At 48.1% G+C, this 26,698-nt stretch overlaps 1 protein-coding gene across 2 annotated transcripts in view; it reads left to right on the top strand.

The window, feature by feature from the left end:
• The window catches only part of ALK (ALK receptor tyrosine kinase), a 946,570-nt gene that overhangs the window by 219,098 nt on the left and 700,774 nt on the right, over positions 1 to 26,698 (top strand). For both annotated transcript variants that reach the window (XM_075339043.1, XM_075339042.1), the window contains exon 2: positions 23,165 to 23,275. In XM_075339043.1, coding sequence (XP_075195158.1) covers positions 23,165 to 23,275 — 111 coding nt within the window. The remainder of the gene's footprint in view (positions 1 to 23,164; positions 23,276 to 26,698) is intronic.

Below are 26,698 nucleotides of genomic sequence, written 5' to 3'. Positions count from 1 at the left end.
AGCATCTGCTCGACTCACTTGGACGTTCCTCTAGATAGGGTATCACAAAGGTCTTCTTCATGAACTGGTATTCGGTCTTCTTCAGGAACAGTATGTGGACTTATTCAGGAATCACTATTAGGTCGTGTTTAGGTATTGGTAATCTGTCTTCTCCAGGTATCTGTATTTGGTCTTCGTCAGGAATCGGTATTCGGTCTTCATCAGGAAACGGTATTCGGTCTTCGGCAGGAATCGGTATTCGGTTTTCTTCAGGAATCGGTTTTCGGTCTTTGTCAGGAGTTGGTATTCGGTCTTCATCAGGAATCGGTATTCGGTCTTCTTCAGGAATCAGTATTGGGACTTATTCAGAAATCGGTTTATGATCTTCTTCAGGAATCGGTATTCAGTCGTGTTTAGGTATCGGTATCCAGTCTTCTTCAGAAATCGGTATTAGGTCATGTTTAGGTATCGGTATTCTGTCTTCTCCAGGTATCTGTATTCGGACTTCTTCAGGAATCAGCATTCGGTCTTCTTCAGGAATCAGCATTTGGTCTTCTTCAGGAATGGGTGTTTGATCTTATTCAGGAATTGGTATTCAGTCTTCTTCAGAAATCGGTATTAGGTCGTGTTTAGGTATCGGTATTCTGTCTTCTACAAATATCTGTATTTGGTCTTCTTCAGGTATCAGCATTCGGTCTTCTTCAGGAATCGGTATTCGGTCTTCTTCAGGAGTTGGTATTCAGTCTTCTTCAGGAATCAGTATCTTGACTTATTCAGGAATCGGTTATCGGTCTTCTTCAGGAATCAGTATCCAGACTTATTCAGGAATCAGTTTATGGTCTTCTTCAGGAATCGGTATTCGGTCGTGTTTAGGTATCGGTATTCTGTCTTCTCCGGGTATCTGTATTCGGACTTCTTCAGGAATCAGCATTCGGTCTTCTTCAGGAATGGGTGTTTGATCTTATTCAGGAATTGGTATTCAGTCTTCTTCAGAAATCGGTATTAGGTCGTGTTTAGGTATCGGTATTCTGTCTTCTACAAATATCTGTATTTGGTCTTCTTCAGGTATCAGCATTCGGTCTTCTTCAGGAATCGGTATTCGGTCTTCTTCAAGAGTTGGTATTCAGTCTTCTTCAGGAATCAGTATCTGGACTTATTCAGGAATCGGTGTATGGTCTTCTTCAAGAATCGGTATTAGGTCGTGTTTAGGTATCGGTATTCTGTCTTCTCCAGGTATCTGTATTCGGTCTTCTTCAGGATAGGTATTTGATCTTATTCAGGAATTGGTATTCGGTCTTCTGGCTATAAGCCCCCACCATTTCTCACACAGCCGTCCTGGTACAAGTTCCGGAACCTACTTCGCCCCTTCTCTGCTGTCCAGGGTTTTTATATTTAGTAACTGCTCCACAAGTGTCCCCTGACCTGGTGTCCCCTCTTATCTGCTCCCTAGGGGATGTTTACTTTTCACTTAAGCTCCTATGTTATTCTTTCCTCCTTTCCAAGTTTTTCTGCCTTTGGTCAGCAGATGGGGCGTTTACTACTCGGCTTTAGCACTGCTGTGTGTGTCTCTTCACTCCTGCATGCCTTTACATAGACTCCAGGCCAAACCCTTCTTCTTAGAGACCCCAGAACCTGTTTATACCAACCCCACATTAGCCCCCCCTTCATAAAGACTCACTTATACAGGTCCAGAAGCAGGCCCACCTGTGTGAAGACCCCAGACCAGAGCTCTCTTTGCACAGACCTTGATATAGCCCTTAGACCAGCCCCCAAACACCCTAGATCAGCCTATACTTGACATACTTAGATTTAGCCCTTGGAGCAGCCCTTATATATACCCCAGATTAGACCCTTCTGTATGCAGGCCCCATACCTGACCCAATTTATATACACCTCAGATCAGCACTTATACAAATCCTAGACCATGCAACCCTGTATACAGGCATCAGACAAGCCCTTAATACAATCAGCAGATGACCCAATTAGACCCCCACCTCTCTGTTGCACAGCTTCTAGCTTCCCAGTTGCAGATGAAAGTTCACAGAGCAGATTACATGGGATAAAAAACTCTTTACTTCTGGAACATGAGGTAAAAATATGCAGTCATACAGCATTGCATCAGGAATAGAAAGCGAAACTAGAAAGAAGAAGCAACAAGAGACTTTTTACAACACAGTGAATAAGGAAACTGCACAACATTGCTATCTACTGCTAGATGAGCATTAAGTCCTCCTTCACACAAAGAAGTCCTTCATCTGTTGTATATACCAACTCTCTCGTCCTCAGAGAAGATCAGATATATGTACATGTTTATGGGAAATGTTTCGGTAAACCTTGCATTTTATTAATTGAACTCTGCAATGTTTGTATACATGAGTGCAGGAGGTGATGCTATTCCCTGTATGACAGTTCCTGCAGAGATAGATGTCAATCACTAGTAGGACCGCCCACTGGACTTGTATACATATGTGGGCACCCGGTGGCTCAGTGGTTAGCACTGAAGTCTTGCAGCGCTGGGGACCAGGGTTCAAATCCCACCAAAGGTAACATCTGCAAGGAGTTTGTATGTTCTCCTCATGAGTGCATGGATTTCCTCCAGATTCTCCGGTTCCTCCAAAACTCCATAGACTGAAAGGGAATGTAGATTGTGAGCCCCAATGGGGGCAGTGATATTGATATATGTAAAGCGTTACGAAACATAATGGCGTGATTGATATAAAGCAAAACATAATGTGTACAAACTCCCGAAAAGTGATATACCCTTCTTCACAGCTTCTCCTCCTCTACACCGAGGTGTCCACAGATCGGACCACAACGTGGCAGGATCCCTTTAATTTCCAGAAAAGTTGCCAAGTATAAAGTTGTCAGTCGGCTTCTCCAAGATCCTGAGTGTAAACTCTCCCTGCATAGCGGTGATGTCGGTGGAGAGCCTGCGCAGTGCCACCTCCTGCGCCGCATTGTGTCCCCGCCACAGTCAGGGATGTGGATGGTTGGGCCGGGTGATGCCATTAACAAACATTACGATGAGGTCAGAGTCAGTCAGCAGCCAAATTACTTCTAGAAATGACTCCACACTCCATTCAGCGAGCTAATGACATGCAAATGAAGGCTCATTGTTACACTCATTTGCATATGAATGACATCCTAATAAACCAGAGAACATCGCACTATTATCTTCTAATAAAGTGACCTAGACCAAGAATACAGGACAGTAATGGAAACGACGACGGACGGAGAGAACGTTCTAACTCTCCTCCCTTCATTATCTATCTATCTATCTATCTATCTATCTATCCCTCTATCTATCTATCCCTCTATCTATCTATCCCTCTATCTATCTATCTATCCCTCTATCTATCTATCTATCCATCCCTCTATCTATCTATCTATCTATCTATCTATCTATCTATCTATCCCTCTATCTATCTATCTATCTATTTATCTATCCCTCTATCTATCCCTCTATCTATCTATCCCTCTATTTATCTATCTATCCATCCCTCTATCTATCTATCTATCTATCTATCTATCCCTCTATCTATCTATCTATCTATTTATCTATCCCTCTATCTATCTATCTATCTATCTATCTATCTCTCTCTCTATCCCTCTATCTATCTATCTATCTATCTATCTATCTATCTATCTATCTATCTATCTCTCTATCTATCCCTGCCTCTATCTATCCCTCTATCTATCTATCCCTCTATCTATCTATCCCTCTATCTATCTATCTATCTATCTATCTATCTATCTATCCCTCTATCTATCTATCTATCTATCCCTCCCTCTATCTATCCCTCTATCTATCTATCTATCCCTCTATCTATCCCTCTATCTATCCCTCTATCTATCCCTCTATCTATCTATCTATCCCTCTATCTATCCCTCTATCTATCTATATATCCCTCTATCTATCTATCTATCTATCTATCTATCTATCTATCTATCTATCTATCTATCTATCCCTCTATCTATCTATCTATCCCTCTATCTATCTATCCCTCTATCTATCTATCTATCGATCTATCTATCCATCTATCTATCCCTCTATCTATCTATCCCTCTATCTATCTATCCCTCTATCTATCTATCTATCTATCCCTCTATCTATCTATCCCTCTATCTATCTATCTATCTATTTATCTATCCCTCTATCTATCTATCTATCTATCTATCTATCTATCTATCTATCTATCTATCCCTCTATCTATCCCTCTATCTATCTATCTATCTATCTATCTATCCCTCTATTTATCCCTCTATCTATCCCTCTATCTATCTATCTATCTATCTATCTATCTATCTATCTATCCCTCTATCTATCTATCTATCCCTCTATCTATCTATCTATCCCTCTATCTATCCCTCTATCTATCTATCTATCTATCTATCTATCTATCCCTCTATCTATCTATCTATCCCTCTATCTATCTATCTATCCCTCTATCTATCTATCTATCTATCTATCTATCTCTCTATCCCTCTATCCCTCTATCTATCTATCTATCCCTCTATCTATCTATCTATCCCTCTATCTATCTATCTATCTTTCTCTCTATCCCTCTATCCATCCATCCATCATGGTTTCCATTACTGTCCTCTATCCCTCTATCTATCTATCTATCTATCTATCTATCTATCTATCTATCTCTCTATCCCTCTATCTATCTATCTATCTATCTATCTATCTATCCCTCTATCTCTCCCTCTATCTATCTATCCCTCTATCTATCTATCTATCTCTCCCTCTATCTATCTATCCCTCTATCTATCTATCTATCTATCCCTCTATCTATCTATCTATCTATCTATCTGTCTATCTATCCATCCCTCTATCTATCTATCTATCTATCTATCTATCTATCTATCCCTCTATCTATCTATCTATCTATCTATCCCTCTATCTATCTATCCCTCTATCTATCTATCCCTCTATCTATCTATCCCTCTATCTATCTATCTATCTATCTATCTATCTATCTATCTATCTATCCCTCTATCTATCTATCTATCTATCTATCTATCCCTCTATCTATCTATCCCTCTATCTATCTATCCCTCTATCTATCTATCTATCTCTCTATCTATCTATCTATCTATCTATCTATCCCTCTATCTATCTATCTATCTATCTATCTATCTATCTATCTATCTATCCCTCTATCTATCTATCTATCTATCTATCTATCTATCTATCCCTCTATCCCTCTATCTATCTATCCCTCTATCTATCTATCTATCCCTCTATCTATCTATCCCTCTATCTATCTATCTATCTATCCCTCTATTTATCTATCTATCCCTCTATCTATCCCTCTATGTATCTATCTATCCCTCTATCTATCTATCTATCTATCTATCTATCCCTCTATCTATCTATCCCTCTATCTATCTATCTATCCCTCTATCCCTCTATCTATCTATCTATCTATCCCTCTATCTATCTATCTATCCCTCTATCTATCTATCTATCTATCTATCTATCTATTAAACAAGTTTATTCCATTCCCAAGTTACACAACATTTCTGCACAAAACGCCTGGCCTTTAAATGGGGGCGAACGTGTGGCATACTTACTGCCCAGGTGGAGACGAGGCTATAATCTCAAGGAGTCGAATGTGTCCATGTGGAGTGAACTCTGTGACTGGAAGAAGTAGTCATGGCGGACTGGGCTGGTAAAAGTTGTAATGGCGGTCTGGGTTGGAAGTCATTCATGGTGGTCTAGGCTGGAAGAAGTCATGGTGGTCTGGGCTGGAAGAAGTGGTCATGGCGGACTGGGCTTGAAGAAGTAGTCATGGCGGACAGAGCTGGAAGACATTCTCATGGTGGTCTGGGCTGAAAGAAGTGGTCATGGCAGTCTAGGCTGGAAGTAGAGGTCATGGCGGTCTGGGCTGGTAGAAGTGGTCCTGGAGGTCTAGACTGGAAGAAGTAGCCATGGCGGACTGGGATGGAAGAAGTGGTCATGGTGGACTGGGCTGGAAGAAGTGGTCATAGCGGTCTGGGCTGGAAGAAGTGGTCATGACGGTCTGGGCTGGAAGAAGTGGTCATGGTTTTCTGAGCTGGAAGAAGTGGTCATGGCGGTCTTGGCTGGAATAAGTGGTCATGGCTGTCTGAGCTAGAAGAAGTGGTGATGGCGGTCTGGGCTGGAAGAAGTGGTCATGGCGGTCTGAGCTAGAAGAAGTGGTCATGGCGTTCTGGGCTGGAAGAAGTGGTCATGGCGGTCTGAGCTGGAAGAAGTGGTCATGGCTGTCTGAGCTGGAAGAAGTGGTCATTGCGGTCTGGGCTGGAAGGAGAAGATGGGAAAGGACGTGACCTTTAGCCCCTAGAATAAAGATAAGAGTATAAAACCACGCTTTCTCACGATCGCCTCCGTACAATACATGAAATGAGGCAGCGCGTAACTGCAGAATATAAACTTCATGTTTGAGTTATTGGCACCTTATACATTGGCCCCATAGAGAGAAGGAAATCGCGGCTCAAGCTCAGTAAAATACACAGCAATCAGTGCGCAATTTTCCAGGGACAATGTGTAGTAAGTGGGTATGGAGGGTCCAGGATGGGGGAGGGAAATTGGTTCAATATCACCAAATATGGCTAGAATGATGGGATTTTTTGTGCTTTACATCCCTCGGCGGGGGGTCTGATATTGTACACAGAACAGTAGGACGCCAGATTCAATACAATCACATGTAAAATAATACCGCACTGCAGGAGCACCATAAAACGAACGAGCAAAACACTACAGTCAGAGACCGTCTCCAGCAGGACGTGGCTGATAACAGGGACCAACAGAGTGAGAAAAGGCATTACAGATACAGTTCCGAGGTGTAAGCATATATGCCAAGCATTGCTTATAGGGAAGAATAACCCCAGAGTATAATGTCATATGGAGGCACGGAAAGTCTACGATCTACGATCCTTCAGCTGGAACCGTAGTGTTATGAATACGTTTTCCAGTTTGGGGCTCCCTCTTGTGGTCAGTGCTGGCGGTGCAGTTGATGTGTGGAATGAAAGTGACACACCTGCAGAGGACTGGCAATCAGGGTCAGATTGGGACTATATAACTGAGTAGTCTTCTCTTGTTACTTGCCGGTGGTCAATTGCTCCTGTGTTTTAAGGACATTCTGTAACCAGCCCTGCTCACTTCCAGAACTACTCTCAGATAAGTGGTCTTTGTACCTCTGCTGTTTGTTTTTCACTCTCTTGTTGCTTTTTCTGCCTTGATACTAATGCATGATTCCTATTTTGTCTGTGTGGAGTTTGTGGTGGAATGGGATCATTCCCTGCTGGGAGTGTCTGTATACTTAGCTCCATGATTCTTCAAGGTTTGGATTGGTCATGCTTGGTATTAATTCAGTTCTTCATATGTATTAGTGTTTTTGGATCCCAGTAACATTTGAGTGCTGATACAGTGGGGGAGAGGTTGTGTGACCTCAGGATTTTTCCATATCAGAAGTGCTGGTATATATTAGGGTTTTTACAGCTGCAGACAGTTGCTCTTTCCTATCCTTTCCTATAAAGATAGTTTGGGCCTCACCTTTGCTGAAATTTGTCTTTTCTGGCTTTGTATTGTACTTTTCTATATCACCGTAGCCTTTACATGTGGGGGGGGCTATCTATCTATCTTTGGGGACTGCTCCGAGGCAGATTAGCTTTCTTATATCTCTATCTGTGAGATTATTTAGTTCTCCGGCTTTGTCGAGGCGTCCAGGTCATCGTAGGCCCGCCCCACGGCTACTGTTAGTTGTGTGTCAGGATTAGGTCTGCAGTCCGTTAAGTTTCCAGCCACTCTGTTACCTTTTTGGGATTCCACATTTTTTGATCCTCCTCGGTCCCTGAATCATAACACCGTAGTTCTTAAACTGAGGTCATGTAGAATATTCCAAATCTTGGAGCAGTTCTGTGATCCTTCAGCTGTAACCGTGTGCTCCTAAGCTGAGGTTAATGTAGAATATTCACCTGGTGACAGAAGGAAGGCCTTTTTATACCTCTCAGTTCTCATTTCAGGGTATTGTGTCTTACACGATAGGTTAGAGATGGCTGCTTTCTCATTGGTTGCTAATTCAATCCGACTGCATAATTTCCTCTGAATTAGGTAGTCAAATGGGCTGAAGCAATACACATTTAACAGACAATGTAAAATTAACAGACAATAGGGCTCTGATCAGTCTGACATGAGACAATGGCTAACTTCTCTTGTTTTAACAAAGTAACCATATGTCTGGCCTAATTAAGAACAGGTCACCCCCCACACAAGTGGCCAGACACAATGTTAATACTAGTCAAACGTCATCTGCCTGCTTGTTGATGGTTTCCACTGCAAAAGTTAAGTGAAAATTGCAAAGGATATATGTAGGATGTGACATCAACCCACCACCAAGCCAAAAGTTTAGCTTCGACCTGACATCTCTGTAGCTCAGTAACATGGCAACTTCCAAGACAACCATATGGCGGCATAGAGAGAACCTATCTCATATACAAATAAAACCAAGAGGAAACCAGTCAAAAGTAATTAAGCTGCATGCTGATGGTTTCTACAATGAATATGTTGCAAAGATGCTGGGAAAAAATGCACAACACGTTGCTTTACAAAGGTTAAGGTTAGGGTTAGTTAGTTTGTACAAGCAAACTTGGATAAAAAAAAAGAGTACTTCGCCTACTTGCTGATGGTTTCCACTGCATCCAATAAGTAAAAAAAATGCAAAGAAAGTAGAAAAGCTATACTACAAGGAATAACTGTCTTTTTAATATCTAAGAAAGTTTTTAAGAGCTGCAAAAAGCCTCTTCAGAGCTAAATCTCTAGGAAGTTCCTATATAAGATGTTATTTCCCTCTTGTCATCTCTTGCTAAGCCGTGAACATCATCCATGGGAAATGATGGAGTGGAAGCACTTAAATGCTGTGTGAGCCGCGGTAATGGGTTCACACGTCCCCTTCTTTATTGACAATGCACTATCCGGTATATCTCACAGTTCATCACCTCAATGTCAGGCGGCTGCTGCTCAGCCACGCTTATTCCTGGCCTCCCGCTACTACACTTACAGCGCGATTTACGGGCTTTATAAATGTCATAAAGCGTCGAGAATTTGTACAAAAAGTAATGCAGCCCCACGTAAAACGGGATTACGACTTTGTGACAATCAATTAATGAGTTGTAAATATGATTTGTGGTCGGTGGAGGTAAAACCTTACGTCTCCATAATCCATAGTACACAGGGCACTGCGGAAGCGCAGGCGCACGGACCGGACGTACCTCGGGAGAAAAATATGGCCCAATTATAAGAACGGCTTATTTTCCATTAAATGGGCTGTAAAACATGATATTTATAGAGAGAGGAAACCGACCCTCGCCGCGTTTACCCATAAGTATGCACTAAAGGCGCTAATGCCAAATAACTCACCCTCAAATTGCCCATTTGTGTTTATAACTAATGTAATCAGTTGGTTAAAACTTTGTTTTAATTATTTTTTATTCTTATTTTTTTTCAAATTGTGTTGTTTAATTAAACAGATGAAACTTTTGGTGCTGATTCATTTCTTAATTTATATCCACGTCGGTACTTTCCCCCGTCTCCGCTTGTGTTGCCTATTACCTTCATTGCCAATAATACAGGGAAACAAAGCAACAGTTATATTAAAATGTGTAGGACTACCGGTGCCAGCCAGGCAGGGAGCTTAGGAGTTCACTCCTGACCCCTGATCCTCTGTCTTTTGTTGCCAGTTATAGGTTCTGCCTCAGGCTGCTTTCACACCTCCGGTTTTTGCTCTGCGGCACAATACGGCGCTCTGCAGAAAAACCGCAACCGATTTTTTTGCCGCCGGTTGCGGGTTTTTTTGCATAGACTTACATTAGTGCCGTATTGTGCCGCATGGGCTTGCGTTCGGTCCGGTTTTTGCCGCATGCGGCAGATTTAGCCGATGCCGCGGCCGGATGGAACGTTGCCTGCAACGTTTTTTGCTCCGGCAAAAAAAAACGCATCGCGCCGCATCCGGCCGCTGCGGCGCATTTTTCAATGCATGCCTATGGACGCCGGATGCGTCGCGATGCGGAAAAAAGCGCATCCAGCCGCCGCATGAGGTTTCTTGCACTGCGCATGCTCAGTAGCATGCTGCAACCGGAAAAAAACGGACGGGCCGCATGTAAAAACTTATGCAAAGGATGCGGTGTTTTCGCCGCATCCGTTGCATAGGTTTCACAGCCGGATTGAGACGCACTGCTCCAACCGGATGTGTGAAAGTAGCCTAAGGCTACTTTCACACATCAGTTTTCTGCATTCAGACATAATCCTTTTTTTTCCTGATCCAACGGATCCGGCAAAAAAATGTAAAAACCATATCCACCGGATCCGTTTTTTAACGGATCCGTTATGCCGGATGCGTAAAAAAATGGATCCGGTGGATCTGTTTTGCATCCGTTTTTGCATCCGTTTTGTCCGTTTTTTTTTTTTTTGCTGGATCCGGTTTTTCAGAACATTGGAGCATGCGCAATTTACAAAAACGGATCCGGCAGCCGCATCCGTTTTTGCCGCATTGCGCCGGATCCGGCGTCCATAGACTTCCATTGTAAAACACGCCGGACAAAAAACGTTAGGCTACTTTCACACATCCGGTTAGAGCACTGCGGCTCAATCCGGCTGTGAAACCTATGCAACGGATGCAGCGAAAACACAGCATCCTTTGCATAAGTTTTTACATGCGGCCCGTCCGTTTTTTCCCAGTTGCGGCACGCTACAGAGCATGCGCAGTGGAAGAAACTGCATCCGGCGTCCATAGGCATGCATTGAAAAATGCGCCGCAGCGGCCGGATGCGGCGCAATGCAGTTTTTTTGCCAGAGCAAAAAACGTGCCAGGGAACGTTCCATCCGGCCGCCGCATCGGCTAAATCTGCCGCATGCGGCAAAAAACGGACGGAATGCAAGCCCATGCGGCACAATGCGGCGCCAATGCAAGTCAATGCTGGAAAAAACGAAACCAGCGGCAAAAAAACCGGTTTCGTTTTTTCAGCAGAGCGCCGGATTGTACCGCACTGCAACAGCCGGATGTGTGAAAGTAGCCTAACAAGATACGTTGCCTCCGGCCGCCGCTTTAATTAATTTTGCCGCATCCGGAAAAAACCAGATGCAATGCAAAGCCATCAGGCACAACCCGGTAACAATGCAAATCTAAGGGGATAGAACGGATGCGGTACCGGATCCGTTTTACCCGTTTTTTTCCGGATTGTGCCTGATGGAAAAAACCTGATGTGTGAAAATAGCCTTACCTGGTTCACACCTCTGTTTTCTGTTCCTGTTGTGTTAACATTGATTCCTGTTTCTGAACTCTCATTTTCTGACCGATGACTTTGTTCCAATCCTGGCCGTTTGGTTTTGACTTGATTATTCCCTGCTAGTTTGCTCCACCGGCCAGCAGCTACTCCGTGGACTCAACCCAGGGCCCCTGTGCAAGTACAAATCACTTGCGTGAAGGCCAGAGTGTCAGGTGGCACAATTACCATCTGAGACCATGCACATTTACAGGTTGCTTTTTTTCCTTTGGGCATTTTAGGGTTAATACCTTCCCTGACGCAGCAGCAGACTTGCTCAGCTGTCATCAGCTGAGCACTTCCAGGCTGTATGGATAAGTTGTTGGTTATTCATCTCAGTTTGGAGCTAGCCCAGGAGCAGAGAGGACATGTCTGTTGCTTTCTGCTGCAGTTTGTGCAAGTGATTGTTTTTGTACTACCTCCTTTCCCTTGTTATCCCTTCCCATGTATCCTTGGATGGTCCTGGTGTAGGTTTTAGGTGTGTATGAGGTTTTATTTTACCCCTGTCTGTTTTTCATATTTGGTGGGGGTTTTGGGATTTCCATCCTGGTTGGTCCCCTGGGTGTTGTGGATGGTGGGGACTTTGTCATCAGTGCCAGGACAGGAGGCAGGGCCAAGTTGGGGGCCTGGACCTCCCTACCTTTAAGTGTACCTTCAGGTGTGAGGGTGAGCTCAGGGACTCCAGTCTTAGGATCTGCATAGGGTCTCCTGTGTCCCCTGGCCATTCGTTACACACCCATCCTTGACACAGGGTCTCTTATGAGACCTGATAGATGAAATATCTAGTGTAGAAACCCTATTTAGAGCTGTTAGACAACCATGAGCAGAGCTACTTTACAGGACTGAGATACGTTTCTCTAATAAAAGCTGCAAATCTGTCATTCCGGGGACCCCCGGTGAGCGACGCAACATAAAAGGTACACCAGGTAAGTAACATGATGGATGGCCCTGGCACTAGGGAAAGGGGAGCGTGGTCACCCCTAATACTGACCTGAGGCTGATTCCTGCACTCCCTAACATCCCTAGGTGGATCCTTCCCCTGAGCGCTGTCACGTGCCTAAGCCCTCCCTGGCCCTGAACTCACCCTGACTAGTGTGACCACTACAATAAATATAACATGAAGAAGGTAAGACAAACAGGGGAAAGATACAACAAATAGTTCTACACCGCTACACAGGTAGCTTCTCAGCTGCAACAGAAACAACACCTCAGCTTCTCCAGAGCCAGGCTCTTTCAAAGTGGACAGTTATAGAGTTTGCTATAGTTGACATAGGAGAGAGTGAAGACTGAATGTATATAGTGTAAAGGCTTGGCTGCAGCTGAGATTAACCACTACAAGTCAATCTTAGCAGGATAGAAAAGAGACCTTAACCCCTTCATCACTGATTGGAATTGAATACGCGCATACTCAGGATAAGCGATGAGTGGATTCTAAAACCGAGCTGTGATAAACCAAAAGCAGACACCTTCTGATCCCCGATCCCCCGAGGTCTCAGTAGGGCGCAACACACTCATGACAAAATCCCCTGCATTGTCATAATGTAAAATGATATAATTTTAGCGACCACCAGGAGGCGCTCATGGCTGTTCTATTATTGAGTGCAGTGCATGAATTTGTGCCATGAACTCTCCTTGGTGGCGGCTCGAGGGGGAAAAATGTCACTAAGTACAGACAGGATATTTTGACAATTGTATTAGGAAAATAATTTGTAAAGTGGAAACAAGCACCGAAGGACGTAATATTGTGGATCGCGCTCATTTAACGGCCTGAATTCACTATATGCATATGGGACCCAAATATGTGTGTTGGTGCAATATTGCAGCATTTAGAGCCCCACTTTGAACTTTTGCCCAGGGCCCCATTTTGTCTCAGTCTGGACCTGGTGGTCAGTGTTACTCTGTGGAGGGCTGTAGTGATGAGCCGGCAGTGTTACTCTGTGGAGGGCTGTGTGGAGACACAGGGGTCAGTGGGTGCTCTCCTGTGGAGACACGGGGGTCAGTGGGTGCTCTCCTGTGGAGACACGGGGGTCAGTGGGTGCTCTCCTGTGGAGACACAGGGGTCAGTGGGTGTTCTCCTGTGGAGACACGGGGGTCAGTGGGTGTTCTCCTGTGGAGACACGGGGGTCAGTGGATGCTCTCCTGTGGAGACACGGGGGTCAGTGGGTGCTCTCCTGTGGAGACACGGGGGTCAGTGGGTGCTCTCCTGTGGAGACACGGGGGTCAGTGGGTGCTCTCCTGTGGAGACACGGGGGTCAGTGGGTGCTCTCCTGTGGAGACACGGGGGTCAGTGGGTGCTCTCCTGTGGAGACACGGGGGTCAGTGGGTGCTGTCCTGTGGAGACACGGGGGTCAGTGGGTGCTCTCCTGTGGAGACACGGGGGTCAGTGGGTGCTCTCTTGTGGAGACACGGGGGTCAGTGGGTGCTCTCATCCGCTGTAACTGGCAACAGAGTCTCACCCTTCCGCTGGCTCACCAGGGATTAGAAGGTCCATGCCTCAGAGCTTCCAGGGCTACTTACTCCAATCCAGCAGCACCCCGCTTTCAGCGGGCACCCACCGAGAATGGAATAACACCAGATTTAGAAAGCTGGCTGAGGACCACAAAGCCTGTAGTCAGGTGACTGGATTGTCCCAAGCTGGATTCCTTCCTTAGGCAGTCCTTGATATCTCAGCTGAATCCTTGCATTCGATGCTGAAGTCCATGTAGTGTTATAATCCAGATTTGATTATGGCTTGCCAATCGGATCCGCAGGTCCTAGATTGGTATCATGTAGCAAGAGTACCCGGGCAATGGACAGTCCTCCTTCTTATACCCCTGAGCTCTCCATTCAGACCATTGGGGTCTTCACGATTGGTGGATAAGACTGGGTTCTTATTGGCTAGATTTCAAGCCGTATACAAAATATCCCTAGTAGTAATGGTCTCTGGCAGATACGAGGGAGGGACAGGTAAGTTACATCACATCTAGCAATACACATAGTAATACAATGGGAGGTTTGCATAATTGATTTGTCTGGGTATCTGACCTTCACTGGCCAAGGCAATTACATGAGTCAACAAGAACTTTAACACTAGGCTCCTAAGGGGTGCTTCACACACAGCGAGATCGCTGCTGAGTCACGGTTTTTGTGATGCAGCAGTGACCTCATTAGCGATCTCGCTGTGTGTGACACTAAGCAGCGATCTGGCCCCTGCTGTGAAATCGCTGCTCGTTACACACAGCCCTGGTTCATTTTTTTATTGTTGCTCTCCCGCTGATAAGCGCACATCGCTGTGTGTGACAGCGAGAGAGCAACAATCCTGAATGTGCAGGGAGCAGGAGCCGGCGTCTGACAGCCTGCGGTAAGCTGTAACCAAGGTAAACATCGGGTAACCAAGGTGGTTACCCGATATTTACCTTCGTTACCAGCGTCTGCAGCTCTCACGCTGCCAGTGCCGGCTCCTGCTCCCTGCACACGTAGCCGGAGGACACATCGGGTAAATAAGCAAAGGTTTGCTTATTAACCCGATGTGTGCTGTGGCTACGAATGCAGGGACCCAGTGCTAAGCGGTGTGCGCTGGTAACTAAGGTAAACATCGGGTAACCATACCCGATGTTTACCTTAGTTACCAGTGTCCGCAGCTTCCAGACGCCGGCTCCCTGCAAGCGCAGCGTCGCTTGCACGTCGCTGCTGGCTGGGGGCTGGTCACTGGTCGCTGGTGAGATCTGCCTGTTTGACAGCTCACCAGCGACCATGTAGCGATGCAGCAGCGATCCTGACCAGGTCAGACCGCTGGTGGGATCGCTGCTGCATCGCTAAAGTGTGACGGTACCCTAAGAGTCTTGTAGAAACAATGAGGGGCTTATCCCCCATTTATAAACAAACTATCATCATGTCTGGCTGAATTTTAAGAAACTTAACCCATGCTAGGCACTGACAGAGTCCATGTCGTCACAGGCTGTAGTGATGAACTGGCAGTGTTACTCTGTGGAGGGCTGTGGTGATGAGCTGGCAGTGTTACTCTGGGGAGGGCTGTAGTGATGAGCCGGCAGTGTTACTCTGGGGAGGGCTGTAGTGATGAGCTGGCAGTGTTACTCTGTGGAGGGCTGTAGTGATGAGCTGGCAGTGTTACTCTGGGGAGGGCTGTAGTGATGTACCGGCAGTGTTACTCTGTGGAGGGCTGCAGTGATGAGCCGGCAGTGTTACTCTGTGGAGGGCTGTAGTGATGAGCCGGCAGTGTTACTCTGTGGAGGGCTGTGGTGATGAGCCGGCAGTGTTACTCTGTGGAGGGCTGTAGTGATGAGCCGGCAGTGTTACTCTGTGGAGGGCTGTAGTGATGAGCCGGCAGTGTTACTCTGTGGAGGGCTGTAGTGATGAGCCGGCAGTGTTACTCTGTGGAGGGCTGTGGTGATGAGCCGGCAGTGTTACTCTGTGGAGAGCTGCAGTGATGAGCCGGCAGTGTTACTCTGTGGAGGGCTGTGGTGATGAGCCGGCAGTGTTACTCTGTGGAGGGCTGCAGTGATGAGCCGGCAGTGTTACTCTGTGGAGAGCTGCAGTGATGAGCCGGCAGTGTTACTCTGTGGAGGGCTGCAGTGATGAGCCGGCAGTGTTACTCTGTGGAGGGCTGCAGTGATGAGCCGGCAGTGTTACTCTGTGGAGGGCTGCGGTGATGAGCCGGCAGTGTTACTCTGTGGAGGGCTGCAGTGATGTGCCGACAGTGTTACTCTGTGGAGAGCTGCAGTGATGTGCCGACAGTGTTACTCTGTGGAGGGCTGCAGTGATGAGCCGGCAGTGTTACTCTGCGGAGGGCTGCAGTGATGAGCCGGCAGTGTTACTCTGCGGAGGGCTGCAGTGATGAGCCGGCAGTGTTACTCTGCGGAGGGCTGCAGTGATGAGCCGGCAGTGTTACTCTGCGGAGGGCTGCAGTGATGAGCCGGCAGTGTTACTCTGTGGAGGGCTGCAGTGATGAGCCGGTAGTGTTACTCTGCGGAGGGCTGCAGTGATGAGCCGGCAGTGTTACTCTGCGGAGGGCTGCAGTGATGAGCCGGCAGTGTTACTCTGTGGAGGGCTGCAGTGATGAGCCGGCAGTGTTACTCTGTGGAGGGCTGCAGTGATGAGCCGGCAGTGTTACTCTGTGGAGGGCTGCGGTGATGAGCCGGCAGTGTTACTCTGTGGAGGGCTGCAGTGATGTGCCGACAGTGTTACTCTGTGGAGAGCTGCAGTGATGTGCCGACAGTGTTACTCTGTGGAGGGCTGCAGTGATGAGCCGGCAGTGTTACTCTGCGGAGGGCTGCAGTGATGAGCCGGCAGTGTTACTCTGCGGAGGGCTGCAGTGATGAGCCGGCAGTGTTACTCTGCGGAGGGCTGCAGTGATGAGCCGGCAGTGTTACTCTGCGGAGGGCTGCAGTGATGAGCCGGCAGTGTTACTCTGTGGAGGGCTGCAGTGATGAGCCGGTAGTGTTACTCTGCGGAGGGCTGCAGTGATGAGCCGGCAGTGTTACTCTGCGGAGGGCTGCAGTGATGAGCCGGCAGTGTTACTCTGTGGAGGGCTGCAGTGATGAGCCAGTAGTGTTACTCTGTGGAGGGCTGTAGACAGTGGTGGGTGTGTCGCGGGCGGAGGAGGGGACGCTGCGCTCTCCCACTGCTCGGGTCCGGCTGCTGCTACTGCTCGGTGGTGGCTCGAGCGGTGGGCCGGATCCCAGGGACTCGAGCGGCGTTCCTCGACCGTGAGTGAAAAGGGGGTTTTGATTGTGGGGATTTGATATTGTCCGTAACGCCACCCACGGTTGTGGTGATATTGGTGACACCACCGCTGCTCTGGATGGGGATCCCGGGAGCGATGACAGGGAGCAGCTTTGATGTTAGTTCTCCCTTCCGTGGGTAGGGGGTTACTTGTCCCGGGGCCCGGGGATGGGGTAGGGATGGTTGGCAGGTGGGTTACGGGGCCTGGAGAGGTGCAGGGTCACGGGGGCAGCGCTGTGCCGCACGGCACGGTGGTACTCACTCAGCCCAATGATGTACACAGAGTCTCTGATGAAACACACGGCTGGATGGATGGGTCCTACAGACGGCTGCGGTGTTGTGTCTCCCGGCAGGTTGATGGTGACTGCCTTTCCCTGCACCTGTGTAGTGTAACGGTTCCAATGGGTTCCCACCGGTAACCCGCTCCCCAGCTTAAGGGTTGCTGAAGGAGCCCCTTTTGCCCGCAGGCTCTGGCCCTGGGAACTTTAGCCTTGGCGGTGACTGTGTTTCCCTCTTTCGGTTGGACTGTTGCCTTCTGTCGGGACTGGGCTGCTGGGAAACCCAGGAGGTTCCCTTCGCTAACGGATTTGGCAAATTCACGGCGACTCCCAGCCTTGCCGGGGTCCGTAAGCCCCTGCCGGATGGTGCTGGCTTCTCTTTGCGTACCGGTCCGGTACCGCCGGGCCACCGCCCGTCCACGGTCCTTACGGTTGGCTCCGATCGGCCTCTCCTGCAGACGGTCACCACCGTCTGCCAACCTTGCTGTTCCGTCCGGGCCACACACCCGGACCACTTTCTCTCTCCTCCTTTACCACTTTCCTTCCTCTCACTTTCACTTACAAACTCTATCTGCACTCTTTTCCCTCCTCCAGGACTGTGAACTCCTCGGTGGGCGGGACCAACCGCCTGGCCCACCCCCTGGTGTGGACATCAGCCCCTGGAGGAAGGCAACAAGGGTTTTGTCTGACTTAGGTGTGCCTGATCGGGAGTGTGGGGTGTGTGGGTGTAGTTATCTGTGGCCCCTGGCTTGTCCAGGGCGCCACAGGTGCGCCGTTGTGTCTCCCTCCTCCAGGACAATGTGAGCTGCGTATTTGGACGTCTCACTTATTCTGTGCACAGATCTCTGATCACCAGCGGGAGGACCACTACTGTCAGCAAGAACCCGGGCGCTGCAGCCCACCTGTATATACTGTATACTGTCTCTGACCTCTCACTATACCATCACAAATTATAAAGGCCACAAAATAAAATTTTAGTGACTTTGAGTGATAAATTTCCTGCTATCAGAGTGAAGGGCAGTGCATTATCCATTTATTGAGATTGATTCACCGTCCTCTGTGGGAGCATAAAACACAACAGAAAGGTCAGATAATAAGGATTGGGATTCAAAGCCAAAACCTGCTGCTCAGAGGACGACTCTGCTGCTCAGAGGACGACTCTGCTGCTCAGAGGACGACTCTGCTGCTCAGAGGATGACTCTGCTGCTGTGCTAAAGGCGAACTCCAGAGGTGTAGCGAGATGAAGGAGCCAAACTTCTGAACGGCCCCTAATCAGGAAACCATGTTTACTCTTCTGTTACAGTCTGAGTCCCTGTATCCCACACAGTCTGCGCTCCTCTGTCACAGTCTGCACTCCTCTGTCACAGTCTGTACTCCTCTGTCACAGTCTGCACTCCTCTGTCACAGTCTGCACTCCTCTGTCACAGTCTGTACTCCTCTGTCACAGTCTGCGCTCCTCTGTCACAGCCTGCACTCCTCTGTCACAGTCTGCACTCCTCTGTCACAGTCTGCGCTCCTCTGTCACAGTCTGCACTCCTCTGTCACAGCCTGCGCTCCTCTGTCACAGTCTGCACTCCTCTGTCACAGTCTGCACTCCTCTGTCACAGTCTGCACTCCTCTGTCACAGTCTGTACTCCTCTGTCACAGTCTGTACTCCTCTGTCACAGTCTGCACTCCTCTGTCACAGTCTGCACTCCTCTGTCACAGTCTGTACTCCTCTGTCACAGTCTGTACTCCTCTGTCACAGTCTGCACTCCTCTGTCACAGTCTGCACTCCTCTGTCACAGTCTGTACTCCTCTGTCACAGTCTGTACTCCTCTGTCACAGTCTGCACTCCTCTGTCACAGTCTGTACTCCTCTGTCACAGTCTGTACTCCTCTGTCACAGTCTGCACTCCTCTGTCACAGTCTGCACTCCTCTGTCACAGCCTGCGCTCCTCTGTCACAGTCTGCACTCCTCTGTCACAGTCTGTACTCCTCTGTCACAGTCTGCACTCCTCTGTCACAGTCTGCACTCCTCTGTCACAGCCTGCACTCCTCTGTCACAGTCTGCACTCCTCTGTCACAGTCTGCACTCCTCTGTCACAGTCTGCACTCCTCTGTCACAGTCTGCGCTCCTCTGTCACAGCCTGCACTCCTCTGTCACAGTCTGCACTCCTCTGTCACAGCCTGCACTCCTCTGTCACAGTCTGCACTCCTCTGTCACAGTCTGCACTCCTCTGTCACAGTCTGCGCTCCTCTGTCACAGTCTGCACTCCTCTGTCACAGTCTGCACTCCTCTGTCACAGTCTGCGCTCCTCTGTCACAGTCTGCGCTCCTCTGTCACAGTCTGCGCTCCTCTGTCACAGTCTGCACTCCTCTGTCACAGTCTGCACTCCTCTGTCACAGCCTGCACTCCTCTGTCACAGTCTGCACTCCTCTGTCACAGTCTGCGCTCCTCTGTCACAGCCTGCACTCCTCTGTCACAGTCTGCGCTCCTCTGTCACAGCCCGCACTCCTCTGTCACAGTCTGCACTCCTCTGTCACAGTCTGTACTCCTCTGTCACAGCCTGCGCCCCTCTGTCACAGCCTGCGCTCCTCTGTCACAGCCTGCGCTCCTCTGTCACAGCCTGCACTCCTCTGTCACAGTCTGCGCTCCTCTGTCACAGCCTGCACTCCTCTGTCACAGTCTGCACTCCTCTGTCACAGTCTGCGCTCCTCTGTCACAGCCTGCACTCCTCTGTCACAGTCTGCGCTCCTCTGTCACAGCCTGCACTCCTCTGTCACAGTCTGCGCTCCTCTGTCACAGCCTGCGCTCCTCTGTCACAGCCTGCGCTCCTCTGTCACAGTCTGTACTCCTCTGTCACAGCCTGCGCCCCTCTGTCACAGCCTGCGCTCCTCTGTCACAGTCTGCGCTCCTCTGTCACAGCCTGCACTCCTCTGTCACAGTCTGCGCTCCTCTGTCACAGCCTGCACTCCTCTGTCACAGCCTGCGCTCCTCTGTCACAGCCTGCACTCCTCTGTCACAGTCTGCACTCCTCTGTCACAGCCTGCACTCCTCTGTCACAGTCTGCACCCAAATCCTACAAGGCAGTGTGCACGCTACATACATATGAAGGGAGGGGATCCTGCTCTGCTTCAGTATGTGACAGGACATGTTGGCATTCATGGTTCCCTCAATAATCTGTAGCCCCCACAGCCAGCAGCACTCATACAGCCTCAAACCATGACCCACCACCACCATGCCTGATTGTAGGCAGGACACACTTGTCTTTGTCCTCATCACCTTGTTTTCACCACACATGCTGAAACCATCTGAACCTAATAAGTTTATCTTGGTCTCAACACACCACAGAACGATTCCAGTAATCCATGTCCTTAGTCTGCTTGTCTTCCGCAGTGCTGGCAGCACTCATATGTCTATTTTTGTAAAGACAACCTCTGGATATGATGATGAGCTTGTACACTCATCGTCTGTGGTCGGCCATGGTGAGGTCTGTTCTGGACCCTGTCTTGTTATACCGTTGTATGGTCTTGGCCACCGTGCTGCAGCTCAGTGTCAGGGTGGTGACAATTTTCTTATAGCCTCGGCCATCTTAATGAAGATGAATAATTAATTTTTTAGACCCTCAGAGAATTCTTTGCCATGAGGAGCCATGCTGACCCTCCAGTGACCAGTATGAGAGAGTGTGTGAGCGATACCACCGAATGTAACACCCCTGCTCCTTCAGTCACACCTGAGACCTGGTCACATGATATTGGGAACATGGCTAATTGGGCACAATTTGGTGATTTTCACTTATGGGGTGTGCTCACTTTTGTTGTCAGCAGTTTAGACATTAATGACTCACATCTTGATCCTGAGTTGCCTCCTGTATTATACTCCAGAGCTGCACTCACTATTCTGCTGGTGCAATCACTGTGTACACACATTACTGATCCTGAGTTACCTCCTATATTATACTCCAGAGCTGCACTCACTATTCTGCTGGTGTAGTCACTGTGTACATACATTACATTACTGATCCTGAGTTACCTCCTGTATTATACTCCAGAGCTGCACTCACTATTCTGCTGGTGCAGTCACTGTGTACATACATTACTGATCCTGAGTTACCTCCTATATTATACTCCAGAGCTGCACTCACTATTCTGCTGGTGCAGTCACTGTGTACATATATTACTGATCCTGAGTTTCCTCCTGTATTATACTCCAGAGCTGCACTCACTATTCTGCTGGTGCAGTCACTGTGTACATACATTACTGATCCTGAGTTACCTCCTGTATTATACTCCAGAGCTGCACTCACTATTCTGCTGGTGCAGTCACTGTGTACATACATTACTGATCCTGAGTTACCTCCTATATTATACTCCAGAGCTGCACTCACTATTCTGCTGGTGCAGTCACTGTGTACATACAGGAGGTAACTCAGGATCAGTATTGTATGTACACAGTGACTCTGTCGCGGGCGGAGGAGGGGACGCCGCGCTCTCCCACTGCTTGGGTCCAGCCGCTGTTGCTGCTGCGGCTGCCGCTGCTTGGTGGTGGCTCGAGCGGTGGGCCGGATCCCGGGGACTCGAGCGGCGCTCCTCGCCCGTGAGTGAAAAGGGTGGGTTTGATTGTGGGGATTTATTGTCTGTGACACCACCGCTGCTCTGTAGGGGGATCCCGGGAGCGGTGACAGGGAGTAGCCTGGATGTTAGTTCTCCCCTCCGTGGGTAGGGGTTGGTTGTCCCGGGGCCCAGTGATGGGGTAAGGATGGGTGATGGCAGGCGGGTTGCGGGGCCTGGCGAGGTGCAGGGTCGCGGGGGCAGCGCTGTGCCGCACGGCACGGTGGTACTCACTCAGCCTGAGACGATGACACAGTTCACGGTAAAACACACGGCTGGATGGACGGTTCCCACGGACGGCTGCTGTTGCTTTTCCCCGGAAGGTTAACGGTGACTGTCCTTTCCCTGCACCTAGTCCTGCTGTTGGTTCCAATGGGTTCCCACCGGTAACCCGCTCCCCGGCTTGGATATGGGCCGGAGGAGCCCCTTTTTTGCCCGCAGGCGCTGGCCCTGAGAGACTGGTGCCTTGGCGGTGGCGGTGTCTCTCTCACTCGGTTGGACTGTTGCCTTCAATCGGGACTTAGTTGTTTGGAAACCCAGGAGGTCCCCTTCACTGACGGATTTGGCAAATTCACGGCGACTCCAAGCCTTGCCGGGGTCCGAAAAGCCCCTGCCAATGGTGCTGGCTTCTCCTTGTGTACCGGTCCGGTACCGCCGGGCCACCGCCCGTCCACGGTCCTTACGGCAACTCCGATAGGCCACTCCTGCAGACGGTCACCGCCGTCTGCCAACCTTGCTGTCTCGCCCGGGCCACACACCCGGACGCTGTCAGATAGTTGCTCTACTACCACTTTACTCCTCACACTCTCCTGTCCAAAACTAATCTGCTCTCTTTTCCCGCCTCCAGGACTGTGAACTCCTCGGTGGGTGGGACCAACCGCCTGGCCCACCCCCTGGTGTGAACATCAGCCCCTGGAGGAAGGCAACAAGGGTTTTGTGTCTGGCTCAGATGTGCCTAACCGGGGTGTAGGGTGTGGTGGTGTAATTACCTGTGACCCCTGGCTTGTCCAGGGCGTCACAACTGCACCAGCAGAATAGTGAGTGCAGCTCTGGAGTATAATACAGGAGGTAACTCAGGATCAGTAATGTATTATACTCCAGAGCAGCACTCACTATTCTGCTGGTGCAGTCACTGTGTACATACATTACATTACTGATCCTGAGTCATGCAGCAGGGCTCTGTGTAGACACTGGATCAGCCAGCAATGATTGAAGATTACAGCTCTGGAGTTTACAATACCCGTTGTGTCTTATAGCAATGTGTTAATGTCCGTTTTTTCTCTGTTCCAGGGTTTCATTATGTGAAGAGCTCGTCTACTCATCCTCTGAACTTTTACACCTGGAATATCTCCTGGATTATGAGGGAAGTGTTTTCATACAATGGCGCCAGACCCAAACATGGTAAGTGCCGAAACCATGCTGGCTGTGGGGATCATATGGGGATTATCAGTGTGATCAGAGATTGGTCTAGTATTGCCACATTCCGCTAGATCTGATCATCAGGCGCCACGATAGATGTATACAGTTAGGTCCAGAAATATTTGGACAGTGACACAATTTTGGCGAGTTGGGCTCTGCATGCCACCACATTGGATTTGAAATGAAATCTCTACAACAGAATTCAAGTGCAGATTGTAACGTTTAATTTGAAGGTTTGAACAAAAATATCTGATAGAAATTGTAGGAATTGTCACATTTCTTTACAAACACTCCACATTTTAGGAGGTCAAAAGTAATTGGACAAATAAACCAAACCCAAACAAAATATTTTTATTTTCAATATTTTGTTGCGAATCCTTTGGAGGCAATCACTGCCTTAAGTCTGGAACCCATGGACATCACCAAACGCTGGGTTTCCTCCTTCTTAATGCTTTGCCAGGCCTTTACAGCCGCAGCCTTCAGGCCTTGCTTGTTTGTGGGTCTTTCCGTCTTAAGTCTGGATTTGAGCAAGTGAAATGCATGCTCAATTGGGTTAAGATCTGGTGATTGACTTGGCCATTGCAGAATGTTCCACTTTTTTGCACTCATGAACTCCTGGGTAGCTTTGGCTGTATGCTTGGGGTCATTGTCCATCTGTACTATGAAGCGCCGTCCGATCAACTTTGCGGCATTTGGCTGAATCTGGGCTGAAAGTATATCCCGGTACACTTCAGAATTCATCCGGCTACTCTTGTCTGCTGTTATGTCATCAATAAACACAAGTGACCCAGTGCCATTGAAAGCCATGCATGCCCATGCCATCACGTTGCCTCCACCATGTTTTACAGAGGATGTGGTGTGCCTTGGATCATGTGCCGTTCCCTTTCTTCTCCAAACTTTTTTCTTCCCATCATTCTGGTACAGGTTGATCTTTGTCTCATCTGTCCATAGAATACTTTTCCAGAACTGAGCTGGCTTCATGAGGTGTTTTTCAGCAAATGTAACTCTGGCCTGTCTATTTTTGGAATTGATGAATGGTTTGCATCTAGATGTGAACCCTTTGTATTTACTTTCATGGAGTCTTCTCTTTACTGTTGACTTAGAGACAGATACACCTACTTCACTGAGAGTGTTCTGGACTTCAGTTGATGTTGTGAACGGGTTCTTCTTCACCAAAGAAAGTATGCGGCGATCATCCACCACTGTTGTCATCCGTGGACGCCCAGGCCTTTTTGAGTTCCCAAGCTCACCAGTCAATTCCTTTTTTCTCAGAATGTACCCGACTGTTGATTTTGCTACTCCAAGCATGTCTGCTATCTCTCTGATGGATTTTTTCTTTTTTTTCAGCCTCAGGATGTTCTGCCTCACCTCAATTGAGAGTTCCTTAGACCGCATGTTGTCTGGTCACAGCAACAGCTTCCAAATGCAAAACTACACACCTGTAATCAACCCCAGACCTTTTAACTACTTCATTGATTACAGGTTAACGAGGGAGACGCCTTCAGAGTTAATTGCAGCCCTTAGAGTCCCTTGTCCAATTACTTTTGGTCCCTTGAAAAAGAGGAGGCTATGCATTACAGAGCTATGATTCCTAAACCCTTTCTCCGCTTTGGATGTGAAAACTCTCATATTGCAGCTGGGAGTGTGCACTTTCAGCCCATATTATATATATATAATTGTATTTCTGAACATGTTTTTGTAAACAGCTAAAATAACAAAACTTGTGTCACTGTCCAAATATTTCTGGACCTAACTGTATATGGATGGATAGATAGATAAAGGGATAGATGGATGGATGGTTGGATAGATAGATAGAGGGATAGATAGATAGATAGAGGGATAGAAAGATAGATAGATACAGTAGATGGATGGATAGATAGAGGGATGGATGGATGGATGGATAGATAGATAGATGAATAGATGGTGTGGAGACACGGGGGTCAGTGGGTGCTCTCCTGTGGAGACACGGGGGTCAGTGGGTGCTCTCCTGTGGAGACACGGGGGTCAGTGGGTGCTCTCCTGTGGAGACACGGGGGTCAGTGGGTGCTCTCGTCCACTGGCCCGGCCACCTTTAGAAAGATAGCGTGGCTCAGGGCTCATCCCAACTGAACGCCGGCCTCCTTAACCATGGGCAGAACACTACTCAGACAACACAGGGTGAGGGAACCACAATAACTAGACTTTATTGGATCCCCAAACAATTAACGGCACATAACACATAACCAGCAAAACACACAAATGTAACAGGCAACAGAGTCTCACCCTTCCGCTGCTCACCAGGGATTAGAATGTCCGTGCCTCAGAGCTTCCGGGGCCACTTACTCCAATCCAGCAGCACCCCGCTTTCGTCGGGCACCCACCGAGAATAGAATAGCGCCAGATTTAACAAGCTGGCAGAGGTCCGCAAAGTCTGTAGTCAGGTGACTGGATTGTCCCAAGCTGGATTCCTTCCTTAGGTGTTCCTTGATAGCTCAGCCGAACCCTTGCATTCGATATTGATGTTCATGTAGTGTTATTATCCAGGTTATGGCTTGCCAATTGGATCCACAGGTCCTAGATTGGTAGCATGTAGCAAGAGTCTCCCTGGCCAATGGACAGTCCTCCTTCTTATACCCCCTGAGCTCTCCATTCAGACCAGTGGGGTCTTCACGATTGGTGGAAAAGACTGGGCTCTTATTGGCTAGATTTCAAGCAATATTCAAATATCCAGAGACAAGGGTGTGACAGGTAAGTTACATCACATCTAGCAATTCACTTAGTAATACAATGGGAAGTTCGCATACTTGAGTTATCTGGGTGTCTGGCCTTCATTAGCCAAGGCAATTACATGAGTCAACAAAAACTTCAATACTAAACTCCCAAGAGCCTTGTAGAACAATGAGGGCTTATCCCCATCTATAAACAAACTGTCTTCATGTCTGGCTGAATGTTAAGAAAGTTAACCCATGCTAGGCACTCAGAGTCCATGTCGTCACAGATGGATGGATGGATGGATGGATGGATGGATGGATAGATGAATAGGTAGATGGATGGATAGATACGATAGATGGAGGGATAGATGGATGGATGGATAGATAGATAGATAGATGGATAGATAGATGGATAGATAGATGGATAGATGGATGGATGGATAGATGGATGGATAGATGGATGGATAGATGGATAGATAGATGGATAGATAGATAGATAGATGGATAGATACGATGGATGGATGGATGGATGGATGGATGGATGGATAGATATGATAGATGGATGGATGGATACGATGGATGGATGGATGGATGGATGGATGGATGGATAGATAGATGAATAGGTAGATGGATGGATAGATACGATAGATGGAGGGATAGATGGATGGATAGATGGATAGATAGATGGATAGATGGATGGATAGATGGATAGATA

Source organism: Anomaloglossus baeobatrachus, chromosome 3, assembly GCF_048569485.1.
Source record: "Anomaloglossus baeobatrachus isolate aAnoBae1 chromosome 3, aAnoBae1.hap1, whole genome shotgun sequence".
In the NCBI taxonomy this organism is placed as follows: Eukaryota; Metazoa; Chordata; class Amphibia; order Anura; family Aromobatidae; genus Anomaloglossus; species Anomaloglossus baeobatrachus.
This window is presented reverse-complemented; position numbering and strand designations above follow the sequence as displayed.